Source organism: Acanthaster planci, linkage group LG19 (assembly GCF_054643075.1).
Source record: "Acanthaster planci isolate LZ-2023a linkage group LG19, COTS_SCS, whole genome shotgun sequence".
Lineage (NCBI taxonomy): Eukaryota > Metazoa > Echinodermata > Asteroidea > Valvatida > Acanthasteridae > Acanthaster > Acanthaster planci.
Window position 1 is genome coordinate 11,502,986 of NC_141795.1, and position 26,833 is coordinate 11,529,818.

General features: G+C 40.0%; 1 protein-coding gene across 4 annotated transcripts in view; it reads left to right on the forward strand.

Moving 5' to 3' along the window:
- Positions 1–20,461: 20,461 nt before the first annotated feature.
- Positions 20,462–26,833, forward strand: part of ipmk (inositol polyphosphate multikinase) — an 81,518-nt gene continuing 75,146 nt past the window's right edge. For 2 of the 4 annotated variants that reach the window (XR_015423382.1, XM_087130004.1), the window contains exons 1-2: positions 20,463–20,864; positions 24,310–24,432. Coding sequence is in view for 2 of the 4 variants with exons in the window: in XM_087130004.1 (XP_086986130.1) it covers positions 20,732–20,864; positions 24,310–24,432 (256 nt within the window). In the remaining 2 variants the exon portion in view is untranslated. Of the gene's footprint in view, positions 20,865–24,309; positions 24,433–26,833 lie in introns of all 4 variants that reach the window. The other 2 variants (XR_015423381.1, XM_087130005.1) reach the window with 2 other exon arrangements.

Genomic DNA, 26,833 nt, shown 5'->3' on the forward strand with positions numbered 1-26,833 from the left:
ACAATATGGGCGATTCACAATAGTGCACCTCCAAGAGTTTGCAACGCGTTGACCATACAGCGCGCAAAATCTGTCGACCCATGCCGTCCATCGCGATTCCAAAATACATGAGCTGTGCTGCAGGCGTTGATTTTTTTGGGGGCGGGGTTGTTTCATCCATTCATCAAATTGAATTAGTTTTTGTCATATTATCTCGAAAAAATATGAAAACGAGCAAAAACCAATTTGCGTATGTAGGTGCTCTCACATAATAAGTGTGATCCCAGAATTCGTCACTATTTAATTTACCCGGCTGATCCTTGTTCGAATGTACGTGCAATTTCTTTTTAAGACCGTTGATGAAGTTTCCATTGTGCTAGATTTGTATGTAACCTTATAAAGATTTCTCTGTGGTCTATGCTAGCAAATTTCCAAGTAGTTCTCCCATTCCTCCAGACAATTTGTCCACAATCGAAGGACCGCAAGTTTGACCACGGATTGAGGTATGGTAGTTACCACCCAGCCTGCTGTATATTATTACCCTCAGAATATTCAGTCTTCAGTCTTCCTTCAGTTTAGTCTTCCTCGTTAACTTCATCAGCACCACACATTCAATGATGTTAGTCCGCCGGCGTGTTTCTTAATAAAACACTGCAGATCCTACTTTCATTGTGACGGTGTCTTTTCTAAAGTATTCAAAATTCAATTAAAAATCACGTGATGACGTCATTGTAACGTCGTTCATTTTCTGTAAACCTTCCATCAGGGATCATGTTGGCTATCACTTGTCTACGATCAAACATCGTTCCCAAAATTGTGGCTCAAAAGCGTGTACAAAGTCAATGGGCCATAAACTCGTTTGCAGAAACACGGCTCCTTTAAGTTCATGTCACGTGATTTTCCCTTAACCTGGACAATTTTTACGAAATATTACTTCATATCCGGACTCTTAGGCACATTTTAAGTCAAATAACAGAGCGTAAAGTACCCAATTTCTCTTTCGTTCTTATATTTATCTTCAGCTCAAGCAAAAGACTACTCGTTCACTTGTGTTAATTAGAAAAACGTGTACAAAACATATGGGGGAAAATTAAATATTCAAAAATCAATATAAAATAAAGTGATGGCGTCATCATGACGTCAGTCCTTTCCAATTAATTTTGCATCAGGGTCTTTCTTTGCTATCACTTTGGCAACGATCAAACATCTTCAAGTTACCACAATTGTCGCTGGAAAAGTGTACAAAGTCAATGGGTCGTATACTCGTTTGATCAGCCCTGTGCAGCGGAGGGTTAAGTTCATGTCACGTGATTTGCTCTTAAACTGAACAATTTTTTTGAAATATTACTTCGTATTCAGACTCTTGGCAATATTTCAAATCAAATAACAAAGCTTAAAGTACCCGATTTCTCCTTCGTTCTTATAGTAATCTTGCGCCGAAGTAAAGGACTACCCGTTCACCCATGTTAATTAGAAAAACGTGTACAAAACCTATGGGGGAAAATAAAATATTAAAAAATCAATATAAAATAAGGTGATGACGTCATCATGACGTCATCACCTTTTGTCTAAACTGGAAAAAGTTAAGAAATATTATTTGATAATCTGAGTCTTGGGTATATTTGCAATCGAACGGAAGAGAAAATTTAGTCTGATTTTTCTTTCGTTCTGGTAGTAATTCTCGGTCGAAGTTGAGGACTGCTCACACATGATCGAGAAAAATCGAAGCTCAGGTAGTCTTAACGTTCTTGTGCAAAAACGCCATATATGGTTCAATATAGGACAGTTTGTTGAAAAATGAAGCACTAGCCGGCAGATGTAACCGTAATTCTGCGATAGCGCCCTCATAGCCTGATACAGGGCAGTCCGAAAACTCCGTACAATCTGTGTACAAAGTCTATTGGAAAAATTAATTATTCAAAAATCAATAATAAATAAACTAATTAATTTCTTCTAGGACCATCTTTGGATGATTGTCCAAAGACCTGCGAAGTTTGAAGTCAATCGAAAACTGCAAAAGGGTATACATCCTGCTCAGAGCGAAAACCCATGTTATAGAATGGGATTTGATGTGAAAGAAGAAAAAAAAATTATTAACAAAACAAAAGTTGTTTCGGCCGGTGCCCGACACAGCTAACCAGAGCTTCTGTGTCTGTTTGCAACAGAACATATGGCTTTTTCGCTTTTCATTGAAAAAACCATAGTCATGATTGCATATTTGCAAAGTTTCATCCCGCTGGGACATACACTTTTGGAGATATAAGGCTTTAAAAATACATCTTCGGTGTCACATGACTTGTTTACTGATAACGTCATCATCCCATGAGGTCAATTTTCGTCTATAACACATCCTCTTCCAGATATCTGCTAACTTCCAACACGCTGGCCATCTCCTTTTGGAGATACAGGGCCTTAAAGAGTACACATTAAAGGTCACGTGACTTGTCTCCTGATGACGTCATCATCAGGCGAGGTCAATATACCTCTAAAGCACTCCCTTTTCAAGAAATCTGCAAGGTTTGAACCTGATCAGACTTGTACTTCAAGAGATATGGGGCCTTAAAGAGTGCATCTTTAATGTCGCGTGACATGTTTCCTGATGACGTCATCATCACATAAGGTCGATATGCCTCTTAAGCAGCCCCTTTTCAAGATATCTGCAACATTTGAACCAAATTGCATATACGCTTTTGGAGATATTGTACTTTAAATGGTGCACCTTTAATGTCACATGACTCGTCTGCTGATGGCATTGCCATCACGTGAGGTCAATTTCCGTTACTAAACCTTCCCATCCTAGCTACCTGCAAGGTTTCAATCGAATAAGACGCATACAATACAATATACAATACAAAACATTATGCTTACTTTGGAAAAGGCACAGATTAGATTTTTAAACATTTGTCTCTTTTGGCGTTCCATACAACGATCCGCTCTCGGCAGCACGTGGTCGGCATTTTGCCGAGTCCCGAGTATGTGGCTTACGCACCCTGCGCCGTCTATGTTGCAGGCAAATATTGGGCGTCCACTCACATACAGGGTAGCATATGAACGGCATACAAAATGGGATTTCCGAGTTGGTAATTTATATTTTAAGGGGGTTTTTGTCGGTGCTTTTGTTTATGCACTTCATGCAGCTGACTCCAATGTTTTAGCCGTCAACTCATGCACAATTCAAGTTTATATCTCTTTTTATTGTAACTTCCGGTCTGATGACGTCATCAGCCCCAAACTTCACACACGAGTTAAGAGGGTAAAAATGATCATTTTCATCAATTTTCAAGCGATTCGAACGAATTTCGCCACAGACATCTAATCAAAATTCAAGAAATTTTAACCTATTGCTCGAGGGTGCTCGATAATAAGGTGATGTCATCAGTAGATGATTTGAAGAATAAAATAGCCCGACAGACTAACACCGTTAAAAACAACTTGATACCTATTACCATTTTGAAACAATAAACCACTTCCGATTTCGACCGGAATGAAGGGTGATGTGATTTGACTCACACGAGATGAATTCATGACCACATTTTATCCTGCCACTTGCTGCAAATAGAATGTTGCAGGAGGCCACGGTTGATTTTATATGGATTTTTATAAATTTGACGGAATATTTGAATATTCAATATTTAATAATAAATCACTTGATGACGTCATCATGACGGCAATATTTCAGTATTGTCTTTGTTTTATAGTCAGTGCATGCTGCAACTTTGACGGCGATCAACAATTACGAAAGTACCGAAATAGCGCCTCGAAAACGTGTACAAAGTGAATGGGCTGAAATATATATTTAAAAATCAATAATAAATCACTTGATGACGTCATCATGACGTCATGCTTTGGCATACATCTATGCAATAATGACTATGCCTATGCAAACTTTGAATGCTGCACAAAAAATTACAAAAATAAAAAAATAAAAAAATAATAATAATAAAAAAAAAAATTAGCTTTTTCAGATGGTGCCCGAAACAGTTAAAAAAAAGGGGAAAAAAAGAAAAAATAATCAACAAAAACAATAGCTGTTTTGGCCGGTGCCCGAAACAGCTAAAAATGATTTACAAAAACAATAGCTGTTAAAATAACACTTACCACGTACAAGACAGAGTGAAAGCACTTGCACACGTGCACACCATTCATAGAGTGCGCACACCACAGTTAGTATAGAGATCAGTGGCGCACACACACATACTGATTCCCGTCCCGGCCCTGCGTTCTGCAGGAGACTACGTAGGGAACGGGAACCAGTCAAGTGTGCGAATTCTGCTATTCACAACCTCATCTCCATTGTGTCAAGCAGCATGGTTACTCTGGATTGGAAATAAAGTAACAACTTGGGACAAGGTTGCATCATAATGCATTGACTAGTCTTCATTCCAGCATCAATTTCATTGTTTATTGCAAAAATCTGAACATTACGGTGTTGTATTTATATCAGCAGTTGAAGATTTGACTCGAGCGGAGGTAATTTTGCCTTTTGCAATCGTGTGCATGCGTGGTAGCTAGATGCACATTTGTTATGGTCTCGATTGGTCTCGAGGGGTAGACCCGAGACTATGACATCCGCGACCGAGACCAAGACCATAGAGCTGGGTTTGTAGCTCTATGCCAAGACCGAGAACGGCGCTTTCGAGACCGAGACCAGCCCTCCCAAGACCGAGACTTTGACAGGGCGAGACCAAGACCGCAAAAAAGGTCTCGAGACGGTCTCGAGACCGAGACCAGGTCTTGAGACCTACAACACTGGTATCGTCCAGACCATTCTATGATACATTCGCCTCTTCTCAGAATAATGAACAAAGCAAAAATGAAATCGATTGGAATGACCAAACTAATTTCCAACCGAATAGGCCTTACCATGGAGGAATAAGCCGAACAAATTGGACCAATGCAGACCTACCCGGATAGCAGCAAAACAAGACAGTATCGAAAGAATGGAATAAACTGAGCTTTAACCAAATCAACACAAATTCTCTCACATGCATGACTATCATGGCTCGTGTTTCCTCACCTTTTTCATAGGTTGAAAGGGTTCGATTTAATCGAGTCACCCGCACCTTTGAGCGTGACTGTGCAGAGAAGTGCAGCAATTCTTGTCAAACATGGGGTTTAGGCATCGACGAGGAAACGTGCATTTACTGCTGCAGCCAGAACGGTTGTATACCAAACTCAGCTCCAAGAGGCCAGTGGAGCTTGAAACTCCTGGCTTTAATCTTGACGATGACGTATGGCCAAATGAAGTTCTTGTAGTTATTTTTTTCGGGGAAATCAGCCAACCGTGCCGAATCACATTGCAACAGAGGGAGGACATTGCCTGGTATTACGCCCGCTCATTTCAAAATGGAGCACTAGGCCAAAAAGTCTCCGGTTTCTGGTCAGTGCGTGCGTCACCGTAGACCTGCGCGTTGGTAAAGGAAAAAAGTTTTCTATTTGGTAAACGACGTCCAAAATCTGCCATGTATGGAATCTTGCTAGTGCGTAATTTTAACGTGTTAAAGGAAGTTGTAGAAAAAGCTTTCTGTCTAGGGCAAGTGTGTATTTGGGATGGAAGGTGTGGAAGTAGTAATAATATAACACAAAACGCAACATTTGTCTTGTATATTTAGTTTGCACTTAATCGCTCTATTTAGAGAACCACGTTGCTGTGTAAAATTTAGAAAAGGGAGTCAGAACTCTTAACGGAATTCAAATGTAAACTGCAAATTCTTCGTGCTATTTGCACGTTGACGTTGTTAGTGCTGAATGTTAATTCATGCATGCTTTCCTAAAACTATAGTCTTTGAGATAATAAGCCCATTGTCACTTATGTTTCCATAGCATCAACATTTATGTTTGTATTACAGACAGTATATCTAATGGTATCACGATGCGTCAAGTTTTCCTCGAAAAGATACGCTTCTGTAAGTGATTATTTTCAGCTGAGAGCTGGCCGTAAAATGCCTGTAAGTGAACAATACATTAAAAGGTTTACATGCAGTGCGCCTAATTTAATTTAGTCCTTGAACATACACTTATGTGCTTCAGTTTAACCTGTTTTCAATTTTTGGTCTTCTATTTTAAAGGCACCATAGGGTGTCTTTTTGGGGGGGGGGGGTTGGCTGATACTGCTGCTATTGTAATTGTTGTGAGCCAACTATGCCATTCCAAAGTGTTCTTTATATGCCACACACACAGCGAGCGGGGTCTTAAGTGAAGATATTCCCAGAGCCTGTGTATCACCTGTTTTATATACTCTGCTGTGTGCTCCGTCTGCGAGTGAACGTCCATTACAGACTACATTTGACCCAAAGAGACTGGCGATAACAGCACTCCGACTATGGAATTCCACATCTGCCGGTTATCCGTCGCCCGTCGTGCGTCGTCTGTCGCCCATCGCGCGTCGCCCGTTAACGAGTAAAGTTAGGTCTAGATAGTGTGATTAACAGTATCAAAAGCTTTAAAATTAAAGTCGTTAAAAATTAGTCGTTAACTAAGAAATACAGTCTACCCTAATAAAAGTCTGTTTTGTTAATTAATTTAATTAATAAATAAATTTATCCATTTAACATAATGTGCTTATTATTTCACATACACGTTACTTTACCGATATCATTCTTAAAAAAAGGAAAGGACAAAAATTGCTTCTTCTAAGTGGAGTACGGCGCAACTGAAGAATCGAATACATTATTTTTTAGGCTAAAGCATGGCGGATCGCTCGAAAAAGTACTTGAAAGATTAAGGGTCAAAGTGAAAAATAGCACTGCGCAAGTGTGACAAAAAGAACAAGCGACGGGTGACGCGCGATGGAAAATGGTATATAATTAGATAATGACAAAATAGTATGGTGTTCTATAGACGCCAAAATAGCGTCACGTCGCCCCGATGCTACGACGCGACGCTACGACGGCTCCGTCGCGTCGTGGAGTCCCCTCCTTTTTCATTGTTTTTATGCTGTGTTTAATGCTTTCTGTTGGATGGTGTTCTATAGCCGCCAAAATTGCGTCGCGTCGCCCCTTCGCCACGACGCGACGCTACGATAGCTCTGTCGCTTTGTGGCGTCACCTCCTTTCTCATTACTTTTAAGCTGCGTATATGATGCATTACGTTATGACATCGTGTCGTTGCGACGTATCGTCCCCCTTTGGCGTCGACCCGTCGCGTCGTGCCGTCGTATCGTGCTCTCCCCGTTGCCCTATTACTGGTGGATATGGGGCGCCCATAGAGACGGAGTTAACTTCAATACGAATAGACCTAGATACCATTATTCATGATCAAATCTTGTAGGCCCTATGGGTGCATTCCTCCAAATCGTTGGATTTCTAATATTTTGTGATTCCACGGAGCTTTTACAATACGACATACCATAATCAGGAGGAATTACAGAAATAATTCTATATATCCCGAATTTGGGACTAGCAGTTGCCATTTCCGGGGTATTTCTTTCACAAAAAGCCCCAAATTCCCGACCTTTTGGGGATAGAGGCGAGCGGCTACATTCAGAGCTGAGCGCATAGTTTTACTTCTGTTTGGAGGATATCTTCTGGGATCTTCTGGCCATAATCTTGAATTTCCAGTGAAAAAACGGAGGACAACCTCTTTCTGAGAGTCAACAGTTCTGATTTTGCACAGTTCTCTATGGGCGCGTTTTTGGTGCAGTGCAACCAATAGATCTCCATTATTGTTCTCCATTATATAGACTAGATAGGACATCGCGCATTGCTTGTGCACAAAACGCGCGGCCGAACAATGGCGGCGCTTCAGAAGGGTAATGTTATGCTGTATGCTGTGCATTTCTGTTCAACATAATCTTTTTCTCATGGGATGATGGCTAAGCCCTCGGTCTCCCTCCGAACAAGCCTAAAATAAACAGAAAATACAAAAATGTCATTTCCGGAAATAACTGACCATCTTCTTATTAACTAACCCACTCGAAAGCGATAATGTTAACCTGTTTCTGTGTGTTTGTTTTTAATTCTTTTTTTAAACACCTATTGTCTACGGTTTCGCTTTAGCAATATTTTCACTTTGGGTTCAATAGTTATTTGCTCGGTATTTGTGTGTAAAACTTTGAGAATTCCAACAGGGCATGCAGTAGGTTTTGTCAGTCAATATGATGTCCAAACTATCCATGTGTTTTTTCGTCTGGTTTCGATGAGCCAACACTGAAAAAAATTATCGATAAAATGATTTTAATTTTACACACTCTCAGGAAAAATAGAGAGTAAATTTTACTGAAAACCGACATGCGGCATACACAAGTTCGAGAATCTTTTCTGTTAGCACAAAGTGAGCGCAGCTTTAAATGAGCGACCAAACTAATTTACTGCCGTTTTTAAAACAGACGGTTATTAATCAGCTTTAAGATTTACATTTAACAACTACTTTCCGGTATAAAAAACGTCACTTTTAACTCAGAGCGAATAATTTTGTTATGTAGACAAAGTTTCTTTCATTGCGTTGACTTTGAATTCCCTTATTTGTAACTTCATTCAACAGAAACGTCAGCACTCTGCTTCTCACTTTGGTTCATCTCTGCCCCGAAAAAGAGTTGTGTAACTCGTATCACATCGTCTGTCACACGATTTGGGTTGAGTGCATCTTTAGATCCGACAAACACAAGTCATGGCTGTCTTCGAGATTTTTCCGGGAAAACCCGGGGAAAATAAACGACAAATTCAGTTGTTGAAACCACTTTTGCCAATAAGTAACATTTCAGACGGTCCCAACTTCGAGATAGTGAAGTTTCATATACAACGCCTGATATGCTAGATAGACTGTCATAAATTTCTTACTATGCCATACAGGCTTAAAGATAAGCATTTTAAAGTACAAGTTGAGAAACTTTCTGAAACTAAAAAACTGCGACTCAAATTTTCTTCTGTTCCTTCTGCCAAACATGACGTTGATCTCCGGTAATTCACTGCTGCGTACACCTCAGCCATTATTCTTTCCAAATTTATCCATTCCAAGTGCAGAATTCAGTTTTTCTTCGAAATCTGACGATTGAAGCACAAAAACCTCAACCAGTTTTTGAAAAACTCCATTTTAAAGTACACGCAACGGAATTTGCTACGGTAGACTCGTTATTTACCCTCCTGAAAATACGCATACGCGGGACACGTTTTGGACGCGATGTCCTATCCATGTGTGTATAATGGAGATCAATGTGTGCAACGTCACGCGCATAATTGTGTGTGTAAAAGGCATTAGAGCGAGAATAAGCACGAACATTGTGTTTTTTCCAGGACTTGTTACATACGCCCTCTATTGGCCTAAGTGATCACCAGCCATTTTTAGAAACAGCAAGGGTGCACCCTTGCAAAAAGGCCAGAAATCTGTCCACCGAGCTCATTAATAAAAGTTATACAGTCAAAATATTCTATATTAGAGGGTCCTGAGAGCCATAGAACTGGGGAATTGAAGAAATATGGCACTGAACCTCTGGGTTGGACTCCGGGCTTCTAATTCTGAGCAATTTGGATGCAATCGGGTCCGAAAGTCGCACTATTTGAGCCATTTTGGAGAGGGATGCATTTTCAAAATGGCTACATTCCGGGGCAGTGAAACTTCCTTCGTTTTAGGGGTGGTCTGCTTTAGGTGAGAATTTCTCAAAAAGTCATTGGTCAACCCACTAAAAATTGAAAGGAAAGTGAAAGAAGACATGTGGAATATCATTTTTCTGTGCAGCCTGAACACCTGTGAGAGTTGTCAGTATTTTGAAAATACTTTTGAAGTATGGGGATTTACCATTGTTGTCTGTGGGAATTTATTTGTAATGGTGCACCCATAAGGCACGACGACACGATACGACGACACAACGTGACTGCACGACATGACGCTACGACGGCTAGACGGGACGGCTCGATACGACGGCAAGACGAGCCGGTACGACGCGGCGGCATCGAGAAACAACACAACGCAACGCCACAACGGCACGACGCAACGCCAAGACGGCACGACAAAATGTATTAAACACAGCATAAAAGTAAAGAGAAAGGAAGCGACGCCACGACGCGACGGGACGACGCGACAGAGCTATTGACAATAGCAACGGAAATATTGACAATTTTGGCGGCTATAGAACACCATAGAAATGGACACAACAAAAGCAAGAGGCGATGGACGACGGGGACAGCAGATATGGAATTCCATACTCCAACGGATCACCTGTTCGTTTTCAAGGTAGTCTGTCAATGCACTTATTGACAAACAATGTTTTTATTCCACTTTTACATTGGCGTCATTCCATGATAAACCATTTCAGCCTGTCGTCATCCAACTTTTATAATGTTGACATTCTTAAATAACTTATCTCAGGATGTCATCATCCTATGAGAAATTATCTTAGGATGTCGACATCTTGCCTCTATGATGTCGACATCCCAATGTCAGGATCTCAACAAGTCGGATTTCCAGAGCTCCGTACTAACTGTTACCATCTCATGATAAATTATCTTTGATAATATTTCAGGATGTAATCTTCCTGTAATGAATTATTTCAGAATGTCGACAACCTACTTTCTGGATGTTATCCTGCGATCTCAGGATGTCATTAGGCCTTGATAAACCAACTCAAGATGTCGACAACAAGCCTGTAATAACTACCGGTACATGTATTATCCTCATTCTGAATTTAGTCAGAATCACAGCAAGTTGGGTAACACTTTTGGAGCCCCGTACTACCAGTGTCACTGTATTTTTTTAAAACAAAGTAGTCGTAAGAATTTTCCAGAAAGTAACGTTTTTCTAGTACAATAATTGCTGGAAAACATAAAACATATACAAAGGTAGGACTGTGGCAGAATTATTGGGCTAGTGTACGAGACTTTGAAGCGCAATTGGCGTGCCGGTACTTCTTTTTAAGGACCTGTTATCTACTTGTTGCTAGTCTGTGGAGCGATTGGAGAAAGTTCGTCTAGACCAAGTAAGTGCTTGAGAACTGACTCTATAATTCGGGACGAGAGGCCATATTTCAGTACCCATCGCGACGGGAGTCAGCCTGCGTTCCCCACTGTTTCGTTTAATTCTGACCGTTTGTTGGAGGTGAATTCGCCCCGTGTTTAAGTTTAGATTTGCATCGTCACTTTTCACCATTCTCGGAGCCATCCCTTAATGCAGAGCCCGCCCAAGTCCTCACCAGCAAGATCTTTACAATACATTATGTAAGATCTTAATAATTATGTAAACACTTGTGTAATATAATCAATGTACACTAACTAGTATAACCTGATCACTGTCAATTTCTGTTCAATATTTCTAAGAATTTGTTAAATATTCTAATTAATAAATCATCATCGTTTCTTTGTGTTTATATCAGGGTGATCTTGTTTGATTTCTTTGTTACATCTAAAGACGTTCGGGCTTTGTGAATAATTTACGTTCATTGATGTATAGTTAATACAGTTGACAGTGATACTATAGTGTTTAGATTTTTTGATCTAAGGGAGGAAAAGGACCTCATTCTTTCAATAATTTGTGCAACAAAACTTCTGAAAAGTGAATTTAAATTTCCTTTCTTTTTAAATTTATTGTTGTATGGGTACATGGCAAACATTTCTCGGAATTTTTTCAAAGAGCGAATAGGGGCTCAAATTTTGGACAAAAACCTATTATAAATAGAGTTACTGTGATTGGTGAAACAGAAAACTAAATGTCTCAAAATTGGAGATTTTGTTCGAGAAAAACAGACTCCGCTACGAAGCTCCGAAGGAGCGGCCATATTAGCCGAATGTTACTCGGTTTGGACCATACCATTATCTTAAGTTGGCAGGTTTGTATGGCATTGGCAGTTTGTATAATACCCAGTAATGACTTTTCCGACAGGTCAGTGCTTCATAAGCATTTTCGTTGCACCCGTTAACGGTTGAGGTATTTCCACGAACTGTGTTTTCCAAAGGTCGCCTGTCCGGACGATCCTTAATTGGAGAAAACATAAATTTTCTCTTCTCTCGAAAATTTCAAAATAATTCGACAGCCCCGTTTTTGAGATCTTGCAAATCCTGGATGTACATTCAATATAATTGACCGAAAAAGAATGTCAAGTGGCTTTCTTTCGTGGAAGACAGAATATTAAAGTTGCACAAAAAGTTTGTCTAAGAAAGCTCCAAGTTGCCTGCCCCTTCTATGTTTGCCAACATGTTGTTTGTGCATTAGCTAAGAACGTTGACACAGTGAACATGGAATCGTTCAGTACTTTTGGAACAATGAATGCATTATGATAAAATGTAATTTTTATACCATCAACTCGAGCCAGAAATAAAAATTAAAAACTTAATATTTAATGTAAAGATATGGTTTGCAGGCATTTAACACGTTATTACGTTCTTGATTTCCTACAGTGTGATTCAGCGAGCTGAATTAGAAGCCAATATACTACCCATGCCGTGGCACAACGATCATGGACAGGTAGTGCACACGCGTTTCATTTGTCTTCAACCATTAGGTATTGAGGGGAGGCAGGCATTTTATAGTCACTTTCCTTCGTGTCTGTCCTTCAGTTACTACGTTATGAATGATGGAAGCTCATTTCAGATTTGAAACATGAGAGACAAAAACTATACTTATGTCAACTGTTGGGCAGATCTGCCTGATGAAGTGTTTTGGAGATGAATGCATACAGCTCCACTACAATCTGGTGATGTTGAACTGAACCCAGGCCTTTCCACTGGCAGCCAGAATGATCCCAACAAGCACTCCAACCTAAAATGTGTCCTGCTTAATGCTCGCAGCGTTGTCAACAAATCCCTCGAGCTGCAAGCTAAACTTTCCATTGACCAAGTTGACATCGCTTGTGTGACTGAAACATGGCTGTGCTCTGACATTGTTGACTCGACACTTCTTGAACCCTCACAGTACCAGATCTTCAGACGCGACAGAAACCGCAGTGGTGGGGGTGTTCTCCATGCATGTAAACCGCATCTGCTAGCATCAAGAAGAGCTGATTTTGAACCAACTCCAGACATTCAGGCCAACTTCAACGAATGCGAACTCCTCTGGGTGCAAATTATTTTACCCTAGAACAAAGGCAAACTACTTCTTGGCACTTGCTATCGACCTCCATCTTCGGCAACCGGCTTTGATGAAGCTCTGTCCTACTCAGTCAATCGTATATTACCATGCTGTCACCAATTCCAAGCAATACTTCTCCTGGGGGACTTCAACCTTCAGATACCCTGCACAGTCTCACTTAATGAACGCATTCCGGTAACTCTCAACAACCACTCTGCAACTGTACTCAACCTGGCTGAATCACTTGGTATGTCACAACTTGTCTCCTTTCCCACAAGACGCAACCCAAACGGCAATTATACTATGTTGGACATCATCTTCTGTAATGATCCTACTTGGACTACAAACATCTGTGGAGCACCAGGCTTGGGCAACAGTGACCATGACTCAGTTCATTTTGAGATTACTTCAGAACCAGGTCATCAACTTTTTCAGCGGACTTTTCACCAGTTCCACAAGGCAGATAAACAGGACTTCCAGACAACGCTGAGTCGTATCCCATGGGACCTGTTTATTGATGAGACTGACATCAATGAAACATGGGAAAACTTTTTGACTCTCGTCCATGCTACAGTCAAGGACGTTGTTTCCATTGCAATTTCCAAGGGCCGACGCCGTTCCCCGTGGATAACCTCTGACATCATCAGTGCATCAAGAAGAAAGAATAGAGCCTACCAGCAAGCTATCAAGAACAAGAATACAAACTTATGGAACAAGTATAAAGAATTAAGATCTCAGGTTAAACGGTTGACTAGAATTGCCTGCAATGACTACGTTCAAAATCCTGCCTTAGACTGTAAGCTGCATCCTAAGCGTTTCTGGTCATTTGTGAAAAGTAAAAGAAAGCCCCAACATCTGAACTCTTTCAGTTACGGTGACCAAATCCACACAATCCCAGTTGAAATTGCCAGTGCCTTTAACCGGTATTTTCAAAGCAACTTCTCTCCACAGCAATTCCCTTACCAACTTCCAAAAGACCATGGAAAATGCGAGGCTCATCCTGGAATGACTCCTCTCCAGAATCTTCAAGTTAACCAAGGAGATGTACTGAAAGCCATCAAGAACCTCAATTCATCCAAGCCTCCAGGTTTAGATGGTATATCCCCAAAAGTTCTTCAATTCGCCGGACCCCCTATTGCCCCAATATTGACACGCGTATTTAATCTCAGTCTCTCTACAGGTTCAATTCCCCACAGCTGGAAGTTGGCAAATATTGTTCCTGTATTCAAACAAGGTGATAAATTCACGATTGTTAACTATAGACCAAACTCTCTTACGTCAGTCCCTTGTAAAATACTTGAAGGTTTTATCTCTAAGAAACTACTTACCCACTCTTCACAGTATAATATCATTCCTCAATCTCAACATGGCTTCCAACCTAAACATTCCTGCACTTCTCAGTTGACAACCCTGTTTGATACCTGGTCCCATGCACTGGATGTCTCCAAACCACCCAGAATAGATGTCATATTCCTAGATTGGTCTAACGCTTTAGATAGATGTGACCATTTTATTCTTCTCCAGAAGTTGCATCGATATGGTATCTGTGGTAGCCTTCTCCCATGGATTAAAGATTTTCTTTTTGAAAGGCAGCAACGAGTCATCTTTGCAGGGGACAGGTCAGAATGGATACCAGTAACCTCAGGTGTACCCCAGGGATCAGTCCTTGGTCCTGTGCTTTTTAATCTATTTACATCTGATCTGATTAATTACGTTCAATCACCGTTACCCCAGTATGCAGATGACACTGTACTCTATAGAACTATTAGAAGTAATGAAGATGCATTTGTTTTACAGGAAGACCTCAACTCTATTTCAGAATGGTGCAAAGAAAACCACATGCAGCTAAACTCTACCAAGTGCAAAGTTATGCATATCACACGATCCAGAAACCAAGCCCTGTCTCCCTACTACCTTCAGGATCCTGAGCCTCTCCAAGTCGTCACTTCCTACAAATACCTAGGTGTTTTTTGTCAAACGACCTTACCTGGACAAAGCATGTCAACATGATTCGTTCTAAATGTTCAAAACTTTCAGGCTTCGTTCGGCGTACAGTAAAATCCAGGAATGCAGATGTATTACTTAAATTTCATCAATCTCTTTGCAGACCTGTTCTAGAATATGGATCACCAGTTTGGCTACCTCACCCGAAAAATCACATCCAGAATATTGAGACAATACAACGGCGCTTCACGAAATCTTGCCTCCCCTTCAATAATGCCAACTCCCTTTCTTATGAACAACGCTTATCTAAACTTAATCTTTCCCCTCTCTACAATCGTCTCCTATGCTTAGGTGTCTCGTTTGTCATCAATTGCCTCTACAAAAATATAGATATCCTGTCACACTTTCTCCCACAGCCCAACACAAGGAAGATGGACTCACTGCTCTTTAAACATCAGTGCTGCCGTACTAACTGTGTGAAATTCTCTCTTTTTACACTCTTCCCAAGATTCCTCAATTCACTTCCAAGTAACCTCCGAAATCTGTGTTTGGAACCCTCTCTGAAAGACTTCTTAAATTCTTTACGTGATCACCTTTTTCACCAAGACCCTATCTCCCTTGCCAGTTAGACAGCCCGTTGCCATTATCATGCCGCTGAATGTTGCCTAGGTTAACAGTGTATTTATTAAATAAGGTATACAAATTATTATTATTATTTTTATTATTGGTATTATTTTTAAGGGGTTTAGTTTTTTTTTAATATATATCCCATTTTTCCCCAAGAGACTTTAGCTATTTATCTATTTATTTATGTTATTTAAGTTATAAGGATATTATTTATGTAAAGCCTTATATTTTTTTATATTGTATCAATATATACCTTTAATTGTTCTCATTGTTTTCTGTTTAACCAGTTGGAGAGCCCCTCGACAGAAACCATGTTTCTTTTGGGTAATCCAGCGGGAGCTTGTTAAATACTGTTCACTTGTCCTTTGTATGTCTTGTGTATCCTATTCTGTAATTTTTGTAAACTGTATGTTATTGTATTTCTGTGAAATGTTTATCCCGAAAAATAAAATAAATGAAATGAAATACAATCAGATTACAATGCTGTTCGGTTTTTCTACTTATTTGGCGGGTAGGCTTATTTGCATTAATTCATCGCTCTTGGAAATTAGAAAATGTGCTCTGAACTTTCAAAATCATATGTCAGACGTGACAGCGACACGAAAACAGTTGGACCCCTAATTTATAGAATGGCCCATTTGTTTCATTCTGGTACTTTGTAATCCAGAAACCAAGCTTATGCAAACCACCACACACAGTTTCTACATGGGAGGGGCGGATCCAGGAATTTTTCTGGGAGGGTCAGGCCGGAGATTTATTTTTTAAACGCAGACAACCGGAAACGATCATGAAGCATTACCCGGCGTACATTGTTGACAATTGTATTGATGCATTTAGTCTCAGAGCAGGGGGATTCCGACCCCCAACCCCTGGCTCTACGCCTAGTAAGTTACAAAGTTACAACTCACAACACCTAATCAGTTTTTCTAATGATGAGTTTTTGACCCCCAAATTTGGACTCTGTTCCACAAATCACCATAAATCAGTTATTCTACTAAAGCTGCCAGGAGCGCTGACACCAATATGTTCTTATCCATCAATCACGTTTACATCAGGTAGTTTGGGTAGCCTATATTTTAATTGTTAACTTTAATTTTACATTCTAAGTGGACCGGGTCGATAAAATCGTGCGTATAACTTCGTATTGTACCTCTAGATGGAATGTTGTCCAATAGAAAAGTTCACAATTCTGTCGGGATTTCAAGTTATTGTTTATGTTCTTTGAAACCGGGATTTTATAATGACCAAGTTCGTCATAACATTGTGCGGTCCTCTGTCATAAAAAAAAATTTAAATTATTATGAAACATTTAGTAGTAAACGAATAATATTAAAATGAGCTCATTTTTACACTTTCGTATACTTTATTTCACAATACATGTAATTAAATTTTACGGACAAAATTAGAAGCAGTGTTGTGGAATTTTCTGCACCTATTGTAAACATTACCGTCATTTATAATTATGTTGTGTTCCCTAAATATCAGGCTGATGGAAGCGTGACTATCATTCACCTAGAGACTAATACTCGGGATCAACAATTTATCAAGTTAACAGGATACAAGGAATTAGGTGCCAACCACACCGTAGCTGTTTATTGCTCTCAATCTCTATTCCCCCACTGCTTCATTTGTTAAAAGTTGTTTTGGAGGGACTTGCATCATAACCTACATGTTACCTCTGTGTAGAACAGTGTATTGTACTAGGACCGTTGCTTTTCATATTGTGCCTGAATAACCTCCCATTGTAGGGAATACATTCTGCAAATATGAATCATCTGGCAGATGAGATTTAATGTTACTAAATGCTACTTATTGCTCATCAACCATAAGAAAACATCCATCAAGTCAACCCACAATGAATGGCATAATATACCTCTTGAGGGGGTCAACAGTCATGCTTATCTTGGGATAGAAATACATGTAAATCACACATTATTAAGCTGGACTGATCACATCAATAATATTACTTCTAGGGCAAAATAAAATAACTCGGATTACTGCATAGAAATCTTTACAGCTGCTCTGTAAAGTTGAAAGAAACTGCTTATAAATCCTTGGTTAGACCTAAAAAAAATGCGCCAACATCTGGAACCCATATCACGAATCAATAAAGCAAACTGGAAGCAGTATACACTGCGGCAAGTAGCTGTAGATTTGCGGGCAAAGATTTTCGACAGATAAGTAGTGTCTCTTCCATTATGACGAATTAAGTTGGGATAGAAACCATTGGAAGAGACGCTGCGTAGACCCATTTATAGACTCACTCTAAGTCTATGAACCATCAAGTAGCGATTGACAAAGATCATTGTCTAGAAACTTTAAAGGGGAAGGGGTAAAAACATGAAAATCGTCGTCAATTGCCTTTGCTCACCCGCGAACACAGAAAAATCGCATCAGATTGGTTTTGATACCAAGAACTCTTATGGAGTTGAATCATTTGCCTGGAAACACACGTATGTCTGAGAGAGACGCAACTTTTCATATTATCACTGCATTGTAATCAGGAGCCATTCATTATAGCGTCCACTAGCCACCATGAGCATGCAACTTATATATATCGTGATAGAGATTGTCATAACACTCAAGCAGAAACAGAATCTTTCTTGTGTGAGAGAGCTTTTCTCGGTGCACCATGCACACTCGGAATTTTGAATCCGCCTCTATGATTGCATGAAAGAGGGATGACTTGTGGCACCACAACACTCGATTTACAAGCTACACGAAGGAAAATGAAATAGGCAAACATATTGGCCTTTCTTTTACCTTTCCTTCAAAAGAAAAAAACAGGCTCACTTTTGGGGGCATGGCCCCTTTCCTAGGATCCGCTCTTGGTACTACGCTGCACGATGGAGAACTGGGTCAATAAATATGGTGAAATTACATGGTACATTGCAAAGACGCTATTACTTTGGTAAGTTGATTGATCTAAGTTTTTGCTGGCCCGCGCCCGTAAACACAATGTAGACCATGCAAGGATGGTTTGACACTGTCGTTTTGTTTGCAGCTGCTCAACTGGGAGGGAGGCATATACCCGCATAAACAGTCGTCGCCCCCACTAGGAATAAAAAAAATAAAAAAACAGCAGTATTAGTAAATAGGCTCATGTTTTTAGAACAATCTAGGACTTGCACCTCCCACTGTAACATCCAGACCCCCCTCCCAAAGCAGTGAGATGCCTGTCTGGACATCGCTGTTTTTCGACCATGCATCAACTGTAAAAAGAGTAAGGCTAAATGCACAGACCTTGTTTTCCTCAGATTTCCGAGGATGACTATATAGAATTAATTGAACTTATCCATATAACTTGCATGTGTGGTTCAAGCCAAGTCCAGTCATCGTCTGGTAGTAGTGCTTCCGGTTGCCTGTGGCCTACTTTATCGAAAAGCATGTTGCCCCAGTTTCTTCACATTGTCTGAATATTGCCTTGTTGGTACTTTCAGGTTATAATTTTGACGATCCTACGGCTTTATGTCTTTATAAATAAAATATAATATGTACTTAATTGCAATTGCTTGAAGCCCATCATGCGACCGAAATGTCACTTTATTCATACACATGCACCTCAACGTACCATTTGATGAGAGGATTCAGGGGGGAGTAAATTACTTTGATGAATATCTTCGTTTTGAAGGAAATTTTTACTAAGATGTGATAAACTGCTGGAATTGCCTGAAAAAATGTGACAGCTGACAGGAGAACCTGGCGTAACACCTGGCGGATGCTGGTGCCAAAAGAGGCAATGGCCTCAAAAAAGGAGAATATTTGTTGAATAAACAGAAGTTGATGTTTAAATTGGGGAACTTTTTCCTTGCCCCTCTTTCTGTAAGAGCGCGTAAAAGCCCCAGAATCCAGCCCCACCCCCATAAGGGCACATTTCTACATTTTTATCCCCAACAAACAATTTGGCCCTAGAAACCCGGCTGGCCCGGTTTTTGATCTGCCCATGATGGACATAACTTTGGAAAGATTCTGACTGAGCTTTTCAATCACGGACATATTTTTTATACATGTGAAATGATGAGTTCTTCTGTGAGACAATTTGGGCCCAAAATTGACCTCTGAGCAACTGCTTTTTAACCAATGCGCGTGTGCATTACGGTCACATTGAGAGCCCTATTCCAACTTTTAAAATAAATGACCAAGTTTTGGAGCAAATTTTGTTTACTAAACAAACATTTGACAAAAACTCGGTCTCTGCTTCTTTGTTTTCACAGAGTGACAATAAGTCATCTGAGAGACCGCATCGGGGGTGGATCCAAGATGTTTTGCTGGTGGGGGTTGAAATTTGTTTCGCGCGGGCGATTACATGTCGGCTTATTGTCGCGTTGTTGACGCCATGCACTATCGCTTTGTCGTTAATCGAACAAGCAAATAAGAAGACCTCTGTAAAAGGGCTTATGCTTTTAAGAACTTGCAACCTTTAGGCCCAGGCCTCTCAAAAGGGCAATGAGTGTGCTTGTAGGGTGGGGGTGATGCCCAACCTCCCCTTAGATCTGCTCATGCGCAGACATTGTTCAAAAATTCAAAATTTTCCTGTATATTTATTTTTCTAACCGCCAAACAAAATACATGTGATAAGCTGAACGAAATCTAAGACTTAAAGGTTTTCATGGTGAAAGAAACTAGATCTATAGTAAAGATTGCGGTAACACCATGTATTTATCTCTTCTTTGAGTATGTGTGGTTCTGAGAAGAACCGAGAAGAACCGGGGAATAACTCGACGTTTCGAACAGTGTACTCTGTCCGTCTTCAGACCTGAAGAGATAAATACATGGTGTTACCGCAATCTTTACTATAGATCTGAACGAAATCAATCAACAGAGGTCGCTCTTAATAGCGTGGTCTGGCTCCGGATTTTTGCCATCGTAAACCCAGACGTTTTTTACTGCATCACCCGTACTTGTAAGAGACGTGCGGTATAGTAGTGCATTGGAGGCGCACACGTACCTAGTCCTGGCTGTTGTGCCCTTCCTCTGAGCTCCTCGTACACGTACATGTAACGTTGAGTGCGGCTGCTGCGGCGTATGCAAGACGTCATTCACATACCAGTCACAAATAAGTTACAGCAAAATAGACACACCCTGGAAGCCATCCGCAAAGACACATTTTGAAATATTCCAAGATACAGCAAAACGATCTGCAGTGAAACTTGACTAGAATCTGCAGCGAGGGAATTTGAAGTGAGCAATGTCGTCCAAGATCGTCTTGAACGGAGAGCTGGCGCCCGGTTCGCCGACTGTGGCTCGGTCAGGTGACATTACCAATGAGAGTTCGTTGGATCGGGAGTGTGAAAACTTAACCAGAAAGGCTGCTGCTGGAGGTACGAAAGTAATGCCATGACCATCTTTCGAGAACTCTAAGTCACTAACTCCGTGATACTCCGTGTGACAGCATGGAGGTACATGTAGGAAAGACCTACATGTACCTCCATGCTCAGAGGGGACAAGGTTTACATGGCGTTGTAATGCTGTGGGGTTTGGGAATCAATATTTTGTGGTGAAATGGTTCACAGTCATAAGAAAGCTATTAAATCAAATTTTTCCTGTCAGCACACCTGCTTAATCTATACCTCCTAAAAAGGGGATAACAAAAGTTTCAGACTGTTGCTTCATTTATGCCGTTCGTGTTTATCAGACTGTGCATGTGTTGAGCCCACCAATGATTGCACTTACTCCGCATCTTGCCTTGACCATTTTCGGTGGCGGGGATAACATCACACATGGCGCAGCAAATGTCGTGCATCTCACCCAACATGCCCAATGTGTGTTTCCGGGTCACAGCAGCAGCTAGGATGGTCCCATGATGAAAACAACACGAGATGTCTGATAAAAATGAACGGCATGAATGTCCATTCATGCCGTTCATGTCAGCAGGTGGAAGCGAGAAAATACTTTGTCTAATGCTCTGAAACTTTTGTTATCCCCTTTTTAGGAGGTATAGATTAACCCTAACCCTCCTCAGTCCTCCAACGGGTGAAGGATTGAGGAGGGTTAGGGTTAAGGAGGTATGCTGACAGGGGAAAATTTTGATTTAATAGCTTCCTTATGACTGTGAACCACTTCACCACAAAAATTTGATTCCAAGACCCTATAGTGTTAAGACGCCATGTAAGAGTATCACAGCGTTAGTGACTTAGAGTTCTCGAAGTACCTTGCCCGTATCAGTCCATACCGGTGTGAATTCATGGACCAGAAAGAGCTCCATACATGTACATATGATACATGGGCGTTCATTACTGTTAGTACCCTGTTTCTATAATATACCCCCAGCACTGTGGGGTCCGACTTCCGCTCCTCTCCCATGAACGTTCATGGGAGAGGAGCGGAAGTCGGACCCCACAGTTCTGGGGGTACCTACATGTACATGTATAATAAAGAAAACAAAGTCCACTTTTTCAAATAACTGATCTTCAGACCCTTGAGGATCCATTCCTGAATCCTAGTACATGTACATGTATCTCTATGCTAGTTTTGGGCTGTTCCACGGTGTCGGACGTACATTTTGGACACTTCAACAGTTTGTATAATTATACTTATAATCCTGAAGCAGATTTTGATTTCGATAAAAGACATCAGCTAGTTGGCACGTTCTTTTAATAACAAAATTCCTCACTCAGAATTATTATCCTTGTAGAAACTGACTCATAACACCATGGTGTCGGACGTACTCAGAGAAAGTTAATTTTTTGCGTTTTCATTTTTGAATCACGAACTCAGTGAAACGCTAGGACCTGAAGAAGTAGTTTTCCTGTGTTTAGTGTTAGCAGACCTTTGTTAATAAACTTCAAGGCAAGACACATTTTTACATGTATCTTGTGACTTTCAGATAAAGCATTTATTATATTAGTATCGGACGTACGTTTTTTGGTGTCAGACGTACACGTCCAAACTGACTTTTCAGAATAGAAGGTCATCGGTTCAAATCCAAGCTTGTCTCATTTTCTACCTTCATGAAGGCTTTAGTAAACTTTCCAAACCAAAAGAAAATGTCAAGCCATACAAAAATCATCAAAAGCAACTAGAAAGGAATTGGATGATGGGGCATTCAATGAAACAGTATGAAGGAAATATTGTCTAGGTGTATTTATGCAAATTTTGCTCATATAAACAAGTCATGTACTGTCAAACATTCAAACTAAAAAAACAGTTTTCTACAGTTTTCAATCCTTTAGAGAAATAAATCAAATTAAAAGACAATTGCACACATGTACCCGTAAGATCTTTTGGTCTCAGAACATGAAATTAAACATTTTTGTATGACAAATGCTGTGTGTGTACTAAGCTGCAAGTTTTAAAGATTTCCAGTGCACACTTCACAGGTTATAGTGCACATGCAAAATCCAAAAAGAAGCTAAATGAGTAGATGTCCTTTTAGATGATGGCAAAAACAAAGGAATGGGCTAGCAATTAGGCTGAGAGATTACCCTTTTCACTGAAATTTAAGACTAATGGCATAATGCTTTTAAAACTACAGTCTTACATTGTATATATCATGATAGATACTGTACATGTACATGTATATACCATGGAAAGCATATACAAGTGGAACACCCCCTTTAATTCCTCAAGCAACACAAAGTGAAACCAATTGATTTTACATGTACCTTGAACAAAGGTATTAAAAAACACACCTTTGTGTAGTCTTTGACAATTCTTCTTTCTTGTGTGGGGCATATGCTCGATAGAGTCTGCTATTGAGTTCTGCATCTTTGGCCAAGACTAATGATTGCCAGGTCCTGGGTCCCCAAACCTCCTGACCAAGCTCTCACTTAGTGTTGGTGGATGAATCGTAGTAATGATATTATATGTGTGTTCAAGTATTGGTTTTGTGTCAGCATTAAAAAACATGAATTGAAACTGTTCAACATTTGAACAATTTAACGTATGATTCAATTTAAACTGAATAACGGACAATATTGAGGCTTTTTAGACATACTGTACATGTACATGTAGTAAGAACTTACTCAGGCCAACATGTACAAATTAATGTACACCCTCTTGTTGGGTCCAGCCGCCTTCTGGTACATATGTACAGTATACGCCACAAGGCTGCATGCTCCCTTGATTCTGAAAGGTGAAAAAGAGTTTATTGTACATGTACATGTATCTAGCCACTACCCCTAGAACAATGCCTAAGTGGTTAATCATTTGTAGAGAAAAAATGCTGAACCCTTTAGTTCTAGTGGTATCCAGCCACCACAATTCTTGAGTTTAAAAAGACCAACAAGTTTCTTAATACCAGTACATGTACATGTATGTATGTATGTAAAAATACAATGCTTTGATGGACTAAAAACTGGATACACCTCTGAGATACATTGTAACACCTAAAATTAATGTACTTTTAACATGAAGATGCTACAGAATCTCACCCTCACTCATACATTCATGGGGGAGGGCATGGCCCCACTTTGCACATTTTCCTTCTTGGGGGAAGCCCACACTGTTCAAATCCCACGTCATCGACATGTACACATTGTTCTGGCAGTGAAAAAGGTGTCATTGTCAACTGATACGGGTACAGATCCCAGCAAAGCAAGGTCATGTAATAACAAATACTAAATACATGTGAACTGAATCTGCTTATATTGAAGAAGGTACATTTCAGAGTACTGATTGTATATTATATTCTTGTCAATATTTTGATCACAGTGCTATACAGCCCTTTCATACATCTTTCACTAAATACATGTACGTAGTTGATCAGTGTCATTTAGTTACATGTATACAATAGACATGTACAGGTATTTGTGTTTGAATTGACAGCAGATCAAGGAAAGCCACAAGAACGATCTAATGGTGTGGTGACACCACCTCTACCTAAAGGATGTGTACCCCTTACACACCAGGTTGCTGGCCACATGTATGGCAAGGGAACGAGCAAAGCAGGTAATGGTAAATTTTCTCCAAATGTAGACAAATTGGCAAAATCAGACTGTTTACTCTAACAGCAAGAAACCACTCAATATGATGATGTATTTAGAAACCTACTGTTAGGGATTCTTCAAAGATGAGATACTGGTAGTGTGTTCAGCCAAGTAAGCAGTCTCATGGATCTTTATGTGTGCTCGTTGAATGCTCTTGTTGTGCCTTCAACTTTTCTTTGGGGCGCTATTGTGATTGTGGAAAGTCTGTAACATAATGCTCTACATACCGAACAGATTTCCACCTGTTGTGGAGATGTAAAATATCGTGTGGCATACACGTACCACTTTCCATAAGTGCTTTTTGTTACAACCTGTCTGTGTACATGTGTTCCTCTTGGGTACATGTTCTTGTACATGTACATGCCTATACATTTACATGTAGATCTCGGGAAGTTTGTGCATTTCTCAGTGACCAACTGATACATGTACATGTATTTTGTTATCAGTCATGTACATTCTGTACAGGTTACATAATTACATTTCCATACTGGTACATGTACTCACTACCTAAACAAAATGTTGACTTAACATTTGACTTGTTTACAGAATATGAAAGTACCTGTGCTTGCACTGAACATTTGCTGATAGGCAATTCCATGGTTACTCACGTTATGTTTTTCATGTACTTTTGAATTTCTTTGGGCTGTAATTATTTTCCAGTAAATGTTCAGTTATTGTTAACTCCATAGTATCCAGGGCATACCTAGGCCCACCTAATAACCAGAGATAACAATATTTATAAAAGCATTAAGCACAATATATAAGGCACACAAAATTGGTTACTCACGTTACATTTTTGGACAAGCATTAAAAAGCCAACAAGCTTTAATCAAAAAGTCCTAATACCAACAAGCTTAGGAAAGTTCTTTTGACTGAATCAAGAACCTTGCTATGGAGCACAAATACTGAAAGTAATACAACTCATTTGGAATCTTTAGCTTTCTAGAAATCCACCAGACATCTGGTTACTCATGTTACGGTTACTCACGTTACAAAGTGCAAAACACATAAAGGCATAAACTTACAAATTAACCTTACAAATTTTGACCTACATGTTTGAAAAACAAAATATCTATTTATTAAATTTTTGTAGAGGCAAAACGAATTTCAAGCATGTTCTTACCCCCAGAATTGTGGGATCCAATGTCTGCCCAGCTACGTTCGTGGGAGAGGGACAGACGTCGGACCCCACAGTTCTTGGGGTAGCATGTTCTGCTGATACACTTTCTTTATAAATCTTAACAATCTAAAATTAAGGGATTAGAGGTCAACAGTTTGCATCTATAGGGAATTTATCTGTACGGAAAGTAAATGTAGATCAGTAACCATGTAGCCAAAGGCTCTGCGCATGATGGAACTAAAACTTCACAGAAAACTTGAAGTGGCCTCAGTTGTTTGCAACTGCAGGTGCATCAAGTTTTGTTACCAGCTTTTCTTGAAGATAGAAGATCTTACCTCTTGGTGTTGGCCACTTGCAGTTGCAGTTTCCAGCTGGATGCATCACTGATGGTATTCATTCTTACTGCCACGGTCAATCACTTCTCCTGGATATACATGTAGCAGCCCTGGATATACATGTAGCACCCTCTAAAACAGTAATTAAAAGACAAAAAAATGTCTTTATCAATTATATTTCTGCCTGGCCATTAACCATGAAACAACCGATACTGATCATCTTCACAAAGCCCAAGTACCAGTATAACTTGCTGAACCCTGTGATATATTGCATACTGTAGAAATACATGTATAGGCCTGCATGCAAATAATCTGATATAAAATTACTTCAACCCTAACCCCCTAGGCTCCTGCACTAGAAAGCATTCTAAACCTCACAAAATCCAACAGGTTCATGTACTTGTCTATGTACTTGTACATGCAGGTTAGTGTACCAAACCTGATAAACTCCAACAGAATGAGCCCGTTGGATTTTGAGTGATATGGTATGGATGGGTCTATGCAGTATAGGATGACTTGCATTGAACAGTAGCAAACCTGACAAAATCAAGCATAGTCCAACAATTGGTACAGCAAGCCAGACACTGCACACAGTGACCCGTGTGTGTCCCAACTCACACAGAATCCAACACCATCTCCCTGGGCCTTTCATCCTAAGTCTCACAAAATTCAACAACAAGTTCCTCAGGTACAGTACCAAATCCTCAAAACCTCACAAAACCTGCTGTTGGAGTATGGCAGGTTTTGGGCAGTTAGGGTTAAAGAAACAATAGATATAAGACAGAAATCTTTCTACATGTACTTGGTCAGTAATAAATGGATTATGAAAGCAATTTCACGAAAACTTATACACTGTACATGTACGTACGATTTGTAAATATTATAAAGAAGGAAGGATAAGTATTCAC